The sequence below is a fragment of the Liolophura sinensis genome, chromosome 10 (genome assembly GCF_032854445.1).
Source record: "Liolophura sinensis isolate JHLJ2023 chromosome 10, CUHK_Ljap_v2, whole genome shotgun sequence".
Classification (NCBI taxonomy): Eukaryota; Metazoa; Mollusca; class Polyplacophora; order Chitonida; family Chitonidae; genus Liolophura; species Liolophura sinensis.
The window spans coordinates 34,856,428-34,865,603 of record NC_088304.1 but is presented as its reverse complement, the minus strand read 5'-3'; the positions used below and the strand labels follow the sequence as shown (position 1 = coordinate 34,865,603).

General features: G+C 43.4%; 1 protein-coding gene across 1 annotated transcript; it reads right to left on the bottom strand.

The window, feature by feature from the left end:
• Window positions 1–1,396: 1,396 nt before the first annotated feature.
• On the bottom strand, window positions 1,397–7,404 carry LOC135477207 (neuronal acetylcholine receptor subunit beta-4-like). Its single transcript, XM_064757364.1, has 3 exons — window positions 7,300–7,404; window positions 6,441–6,982; window positions 1,397–2,019 (listed from the first exon to the last, which is right to left on the bottom strand). Exons 1-3 carry the CDS (start codon window positions 7,401–7,403, stop codon window positions 1,490–1,492), a joined length of 1,176 nt encoding a protein of 391 aa, XP_064613434.1. The 5' UTR covers window position 7,404; the 3' UTR covers window positions 1,397–1,489.
• Between the last annotated feature and the right edge of the window lie 1,772 nt (window positions 7,405–9,176).

Below are 9,176 nucleotides of genomic sequence, written 5' to 3'. Positions count from 1 at the left end.
TTTTAACAAATGTACGCAAGATGGCGCAAATTAACATATCAGAAATATGTCCAATCGGGAGAGAACTTCTGTGAGTATCATGTTTGATGTGTCGACAAAAAATTTACTCCTGTTTGCATTTTTAAAATGAAATTTATTTAGAAAGTTTAGAAAATTTTTAAAGCAGTGGTTTTAAAATATCCCTACTTATTATCTTCTTGAATATTCTCATCATCGACTGATCATTTCATAATGTTTAAGCATTTCTCTAATGGTATGCAAATGCTAAAGGCATAATTATTTGGGATTTTGCGCGGCAAAACTGAAAGAAAACAGAGGTGTATTTCTGTTTGTTGTGACAATTAAATACACGAGTTACTCCCATTGAATGATGCACCCTTCGTTAAACTGCCGCTGTTAGGCTACGTACATGTGCCTTACTTACTTATATGTTCGATGTATGAAATCACTATGCTCCATCGACTAAAAATAATTTAACAAATCCATTTAATCCCATATTGTGCATACGTATAGCCTAAATATGCATTGTCGTAAACTGTGGAAGTTGTTGTTGTTTCAGTGAAATGTCCATTGGGAGGAACAAGCGACGTACGCTCATGTATTTTTCCTGGTGCTGTGGTGTCAGACTAACGGCGGGTTAGGCTAACTGCGAAGTGCGATCATTACAGGATAAAGATGTACCTATAATTTAACATGGTAAACCTTTATTTTTTGATTTAAAGACGCACGACAACAGCGGGGATTCCCCCAAAAGCTGTAGACACAGGCGACACCTGGTGGCAAGGCCAGCCTCTGCCTGCCTCGAGCTGCTGGAGCAGCTCGTGGTGACACCATATGCTGGGCCGGATATAGGCCTACGTTTATTTGTGACTTGGAGTCATCGCTGATTGAACTTCTTTTGCTTATTTTATGATTTCTGGCATTTTGAAATTCTCATCGTGTATGTATGTAACTTGCCTGGAAATGACGTTTTTGATATGGAGCGTATTAATTTCTCCTTATTTGATCTAAAGACGATTAATTATGTGAAAAATCCCCAACACGTGTATGTGTCTTCATGTAACACATACATTACTTATGATTTACACTAACATTGCCATCTGTATTTGTGTGTTACACTGGAAAGATTTTTTACAAAAGTCAGGAATAAACAATGATAATACTTAAAGCACTTTATTTTGAAAACTGTTGAGAAGGGGTTCGCAAAATCTGAACTGGTGTATACGATTTGAGAAAATCTCCACACACACAAAATATTTTACCAGATAAAGATGTCAATAAAACACAAACTCGCAATAGCTGCAACATTCTGCACAAAGTAGATGTGTTCTTGCACCAAGGCCCCACATTAAGTGGATGGACCCTTGTTAAAACATATAGGCCTATGTACGATGTCAAACAGATCTCCGAAAACAGGCAAACCGACAGACAGGTACTTATTTCTGATGGATCCCAATGGACTGAGTTAGAGTAAACGCTGTACGTATATCTAATGAGTTGCTAACAGAATAATGGCAGTAAAAGTAGATCCAATCGTCATGAGGAGAGACACACAAAACCCGATGTGATCAAAGTGTCGTGGATTCACAACACACCACGGTACTTTCACTCTCGCTTTCCCGTTGAACGTATCTCGCTGGTATGCGGGTTTGTCCGTGATAAAATCGCCATTCGCCATAGCCTGACTGTTTCTCGGGTCATCGAAGCTTTCCTCTTTGGTCCCGGAGTCCTTGGAGAAGTTCACCCGGAAGTTATTGCGCATGTCCTGAATGCGTTGTTTCTCCCCCTGGCTCAGTAACAAACCGCTATACTCCACCACAGTATCTTTATCGGTACTGGTCAGCAGCTGGGACTCCCGACCCGATCTCCGCTTGAATGTCCTCCTCCGCACACTGTCGGTGTGGTGAGGATCGGCCTTCTTCTCCTGCTGGTCCTCGTACCGGTAGTGCAGGTACAAACCAACTGCCGAAAGGATCACGGATATTGTCCCCAGCCCGAGTAACACCGACAGGTACACAGCTATAGAAACGAAAAAACAGGGCATGAAATTCATGTCAGACGAAATCATGCTTTAAAGCGAGATTCCGGTGCTATCAGACTTCTTTTCACGAGTCACTACTACTTTGAACAAAACTCAAGCTTAGTAGAAGGTCATGAACTCTGTCCCACAAAACAATTAGAGACATTCCTCACTTAAATAGTTTTCGAACCCATATATCACCAAATTAAATCCACCTCCGTCAAGTATCACAGACAATGCCTAGTGTTCATTAGACCACCACACAGGAATTGTTACTTGACTAATACATTTAGCTATACACAACGAGCAAATCCGTCCGCCATGTTGGATCAAAAAAGTCCCACGCCATCTCGATTGACAGCATGGAAATAAACCATTCCCAACGCGTGCGCCCTAATTTATCATTTCTCCTCTCCCGTCAATCGTCAAATGTACTTCTCACCCGAAATTTATATTCCCCATGGACTATCTATTCCGACAGTCGATAAGAACTATCCAGGCTGTATCTAGATCTGCAGACCGATGTACTCCAGCTTAATTCCTCAGCTTTTACGAAGTTATGGTTCTGTTATTGTCTCAATGAGAGGAGCTTATACCTTCAGTAAAAGATAGGCCAACCACACAGTCATAAATCCATGGGCGTTGAGCGGAATGTACGGTACCTCCGAGATGGCAGACGGATTTGTTTCTTGTGTATGCATGTGTAGTGGACCCTATATACGGATAAGCTTTCCAGAAATCTTTAGGCCTACTCAACTGTCACGACGACGTCATACATACACTACGTCCTATATTGGCTGCTATTCTTATTATGTGCGTGTTAAGGCGCGTTTATTAAACAGCATTCATGCAATGTTGAAACCCATCTGCTTTTTATGCATGGGGCATTAAAAAAACTGCACACTGGCCTCCTCTCCGGCCGTAAGTGGGAAGGTCTGTCAGCAGCCTGCAGGTTGTCATGGATTTCCCCCGGGCTCTGCCCGGTATCCTCGCACCATAATGCTGGCCGCCATCGCATAAGTGAAATATTCTTGAGTACGGCTTAAAACACAAATAAAATAAATAAAAGAACTGTTTTGACTCTCTCTTGTTTTTAGGTCCATACACGCATATTTTGAATAAAAAACTTCGAGAATTTTTGCATGTTTTTTTTTCACCAGCATTCTAAACCTGGTTGAAGTCAAGCTATATATATATATATATATATATATATATATATATATATATATATATATATATATATATATATATATATATATATATATATATTCATGGATATATACAACACTACATACACGGAATACATCGGTTGATATGGAGAAAAAAAAATAGCATTAATCATTAAAAAATAAAAGTAAACTGTAGGCTTACGTAGATATTTTCCTTGTCTTCTTTTCTTAATATCACTCTCATATAATTATATCATTACCCCCATTATAAACAGTATAAGCAGGTTATCGGAAAGAAGTCATCTGCAGGCTACATGTCTGCTGGCTATATGTATATGCGTAGGCAGAGGATATATGGAAAGTCCATTCCTCCGGGACATAGGGTTAGTTGTAGCTCGGGGGTGGGGACTATCCTTCAGGGCCAGTTCAGCGTTGATGTCCGCGAAGTTGCGTGCGTGGACGGATTGTACAGGCTTTGTCATACGCAGCCTGCGCGTTGAGGAAAGCACCACACACCCGCGTCATTTTCTCCTCTGCATTTAGGAGGACCTGTCTCCTCTCTGGCCCGCAGTGCTGTCTGATTTCCTCCCTGGACCGGTAGGCTTCAGCTGCTCCATCCGCTTGCGGATGAAGAGGCGGTGCAAGGACTCCCCGTTATAGTGTGGGTCTCCCGCGTACACCGCCACTCTGTGCACCTCTCTCTCTCCGCCTCAGAAGGCACGGTTGCGGCTGTACAAGACACAGCTACTCACGCTCGTAAAGAAGAGTGCCCCGCTGCATCGTAAGCCCACCATTCTACAAAATGTGATCTTATCGGTGCCTTGCTTGCCCCCATCGTCGCCCCCCCCCCCCTTCCCCATGTGGCCTCTGTCCTCGGTGGATTGTTCCGTGGTCGCTAGATTGAGACGAAGGCACATATCAAAAAGATGACCCTGGTCGAACCCCGGCTGTTACATGGGTTGATTCACGACATGGAATCACCTTACCAGGTCCCATCTACCGTCAAAGCTTTAAACACGTTTGATGGAGACATGGAAGGCATTTTAAAAGACTGAGCCTTGCCCAATGAAGACAAGATTCAACGATACCAACACGTCTTGCAATGCTACCTGACATTTCAAGATCAATGACAACAATGAGTAGCTCCACCCTTTCCCACGACCCTACACCAACCACCATCACAGCTACCAACAACACCGCCAGAAGCCACGCGGGTCACAACACAAAAGAGCAAACCGCTAGAGGGGGAGGCGGTGCAACCTTACACCGGTAAGGACTCTGTATCAAAGACGGTACCGTTGACATCCCGACATCCCCAGTCGTCAAAAACCCTTCATCCTGCTCCACGCATGTTATGGAAACTCACGGAGTGGCAGAAAAAGGAAAAGAAGAAGAATACACACACTCACACCACGACCCCGGGTGGCATTGACCCTCCATAGCGCTTGCCCCATTATTAAAACCCTGGCCCCTGACAGAGTAAAGTTAGTTGCTCCCCGGGACATTCTGTGAACAGCATGTTTAATATGACGATACCCAGTAATAGCTCGCTCAGCTATTTTCCACGGAAATACGTTGACGCATTACACCACACAGCTCCCTCAACCGATTCACCTGTCCAGCGAGTGGGAATGTGGACTGGCGGAAACACAGTACCCGCAATCTTAGTATAATGTAGTCCGGGACGAGGCATGGTTTGGTGTGTTTTGGCTAGACCGTATCCCCAAGACTTTCCTACCAGAGGGATATTACCCTACACCCATGGTCTTTGCACAGGCCCTGAACACCCAATAGAGGAAGAACCCCATTGGCTTTGTTACATCCGAAGCAGATTAGATCGCCTTTGGGTATGGCGTCAAGTATCGTCAAAAGTATACGCTGGACTTTAAACAAAAACACAAAAAACACAAAAACACCGTGACCTTTAGCCCACTGTTAATGGTGATTATGAACATTCCCGATGGGGGCGTCCTGAATGGCCCAGTGGACGTGATTCCTTTTGGTTCAGACCAACTACACAACACCATCCCCGGGCTGTACGTATATTCGGATATCACCGAACCCTGCGAGGTGGGGGATACGCCCCACTGCTTCACCTCATCCCGTCCTGTGATTCTTACGGAGACCACATCACAGAGACCTTCATGCACATCTGGTACATGGCCGTGCGGAAGAAGTATTTCTCCACGATCGAAATCGATATTACGGATATAAGCGATACACCCGAGGGCCACAGTCAAGCAAGCCCTCAAACGTGGAAAGGTGTAAACGCCTGGTGGTCAAAGCCGGTCGTCTGATCAGTCAGTCGATAGGCCTATTACCTCCCGGCCACCCTACTCATCAGCACAACATAAAGTGAGATCCTTCTCGGCCTTGCGACACTCGGAAGCGCCCTTGGACACACACCCCATCTCGCAAACGTCCAACGAGAACACCCTACGACATATTTGGCTAACCACGATGGCCTTACTTAACCCCGGTTCCTGCCCGTGGGTCAACAGTGAATCTGATCTGTGGACTTTACCACCGACTCAATCCAGTATACAAGAAGGACGTTTGGATGCCTACACCTCCATTGCCAGCATTACGGACCGTGACCGAGGAATTTTTTATCGCCAACAGGGATCAGGATACTTACATGAACTCGGCTAACACGTATTTGTACGTGAGAACCAAAGTGGTGAATGGCAAAGGTGATACACTCGCGGAGGGCGATCCGGTTGCATGCTGTGTGACAACATGTGGACGTCGCTATCAACAACAAGCTCATCAGTGTCTCCACCCCCACCGGGCGTATTTCGAGACCGCTGATCTACGGCAATGAGGCGGGACGTCTGCGGGAGCGAGGCGTTCAGCAACTTAATGAAGAGTGTGAAACAATGAAACTGACGGACCAGAAATGGAGACGTGTGATAAAGTCTGCGGGAGTGAGGCGTTTAGAGGGTTGATGAAGACAAAGTATTCACCAAAAACGGAGACGTGAAGTGAAGACTGCGGGAGAGAGGCGTTCAGAAGACTGATGAAGAGAATGTACTCATCAAAAAAGGGAGGCGTGAAGTCTGCGGGAGTTAGGCTTTTAGAAGACTAACGAAGAGTATGTACTCACCAAAAACAGAGACGTGAAGCGAGGTCTGCCGGAGCGAGGCGTTTAGAAAACTGATGAAGAGAATGTACTCACCAAAAAACAGAAATGTAAAGTGAAGTCTGCGGGAGCGAGGCGTTTAGCAGACTGATAAAGAGAATGTACTCACCAAAAACAGAAACGTGAAGTGAAGTCTGCGGGAGCGAGGCGTTTAGCAGACTGATGAAAAGGGTGAAGGAGAGCAACACCGTGATGGAGAGGGACATCTTCTCTCCAGATTCCGGTGGTAAGATGAACACAATGGCGTTGAGAAGAGACAGCAGTATCACGGGGATCAGAAAGTGCAGCACGTAAAAAGTTCTCTTTCTCGTGAGGCGGAATGAATATTCCAGATACGCGTATGTTCTTGTGACTTCATCAGAAAAGCCCTGGGCGTAGTGCTTGGCCCCCAAGAACTCGATATCCCACTCTCCGTTCGGTCGCAGTGCTCTGAAGACGTAGTTTTCGTTGGACAAAATCATATCGGCCTCTGTTACCCGGCTCATCCAGAACATGATGACGATGGAGCATTCCTGACGGTCGAAAGGGTAGTAAGTTATGTCCACAAGGCAGTAGAGCTCAAAGGCGCTTCCGGGTTCAAAGATCACGTGGCCGTTCGACGATAACCTCACGAGATTTCCGTAGTCGCTGATGTCTACCAAACCTTCGTACCTGTAGGAAAACGATGTTAATAAAAGCTTTTCAAATCACTTTGACCACTTTTACTGACGACACAATGCTTTTCTGCTAATTTTAACTCACAAAGTCGGCCGAAATAATCCATAGTTTGATTGACAACATACGTGCATTTGGGAGAAATGTCCTAAATATAATTTCTTGTGACCATTTCCTTTTATGATTTTGCTTATGTTATAATATCATAACATTTAATGACAACTACAAATAGCTGTGGAGTACCCAAATGATTCGATTCGGTTTTTCGATCCCACTGTTCAATGACACCCCACCCCTGTTGTGTATATACTCACCCGTTAAATATTTTCAAATCCGGTGTCCACACATTCTCTTTGGAGAGGACGATGTCGGACAGACCATTATGATTCGTTTTGTCCCAGGTCAAGAAGGCATCCATCCATTCCTGAAAGGACAGACAGAACTCATTCATTTTAAAGGATATGTACATGTATCACTATTTATTTGTTCTAAATAGTGTACATAATCATGATAAAATATTTTACATAATATTTAACGGCTTAATTTGCTTGTTTGATATCCACATCCTTTCGCCAGGTTTCACAGGGAGACAGATCTAAATTTATCTACCTCACTCTTTGGGCATTGGATAAAAATCCGATTAGAGAACGAGACTAACATCGATCATGATATTACCATAATTTCATTTTCGTATGATGCTTTACACTTATTTATCTGGTCTCTATTTGATTGACGTTTAAAGCCGTTTTCAGGAAGTTTTCGTTTATGCGATGGTGATCTGTTTTATGAGTGGAAGAATTTGGACTGTTCAAGAGTGATCTACCAACCATCGTTAGGCATAACTTGCACCAGCCTCACTGGTTACGGGCCAATGAGGTTGAATACCATGTAAAACAGAAAACAAGTACATATATTATATAAAAAAAAATTTAAAACTAAAGACATACTGATCAAAATATCTGCATGTCGGGAAACTAGTGATAAATGGATATCGATTTTACAACCTCACTGGTTCAGGGCCAGTGGAGATGAATACCACATAAACAGAACACAAGTATATTGTACAAAGGTAAATTGAAAATAAAAGCATACCAGATAGAACCAGGCGGACATGGTCAGTTTCTGTTGTCTTTCGTCCTGTAAAAAAGTACGGTATTATAGTATTCCATCGTATAAGTGAAATATTCTTAAGTGCGGCGTAAAACACCAATCAAATAAATAAAGTACTGTGTAACCCGACAACCGGTACTGTATTTGTACAGATATTATTGTAGATCAATTCCACTTGCTTATGTGAAGTGCGTCCGTGAAACAGTGCAAAACATTGCCTACGTATACAGAGATTTATTACAATCTATAGGGGCTATTTTGACTAATATCCTGGTGTTAAGATTCATGGTGAGGTAATATCAAACCCATCGGTGACATCATACACCAAATATCGGTACTAAGTTAACTACAAGACATTTATAGATACAAAAGCAGCTGGAGCCGGATTTGAACAAGAGACCTTCCTGCTGAGAAACTGTAGCAAAAATGCAAATTCCGCAGTAATCTCTTCGTAGAGGGGTGTTAGACAACAGATACACCTGTGCCTAAAATAAATTTTAGTGGAAACACATGAAAGCAAATTATAAACTCTTTAAACATTTTGTGGTCGCATAACGACTTAACGAATTTGTTGTATTTGCTGATGCGTTTATTTATCGGATTGTACTTAAGTACGTAACATCGCACTTAAACAATTTTCACTTATTTGATGGCGATGAGGTTTACGAAGTCGAGGAAACTCGATTGCCCGGAGTACACCATAAGCCCTAAAAGGCTTTAAATTCAATAAACGGTAAAGTGAACTGCGTCATCGAGTAAGGATTGGTCTCATAGTTTAGTAACAGGTGAATTAACAGTACACATAGACCGTAATGTATCGATGTCAGCTAATGGTGATGTATACGCAGGTGCGGTGATCTTCAGTCAGCCGCACTCTGCAGTGTGGCGCTTGCGATCCCCATGACGACCGAGTCAAAGTGCTACCATCAACGCAGCCAGTTTTGTGTCGGTGTCATTGTCGAATACTTGAAAATGATCCCGACTAATGAGTTGTATGCTTAGCAATGATCCGCTGGGCTAAGTTCATGCTACATCTACATGAAGATATCGTTTTACATGTACTAAAATGCTGCACACATTA

Coding starts and splice junctions, on each gene's coding strand:
- LOC135477207 (XM_064757364.1), bottom strand. CDS start 7,403: ATGGATGCCTTCTTGACCTGGGACAAAACGAATCATAATGGTCTGTCC. Junction 6,983..7,299: donor GATTTGAAAATATTTAACGG/GTGAGTATATAC, acceptor GTTTTCCTACAG/GTACGAAGGTTTGGTAGACA. Junction 2,020..6,440: donor ACTTCACGTTTCTGTTTTTG/GTGAGTACATTC, acceptor TCGTTTCTATAG/CTGTGTACCTGTCGGTGTTA.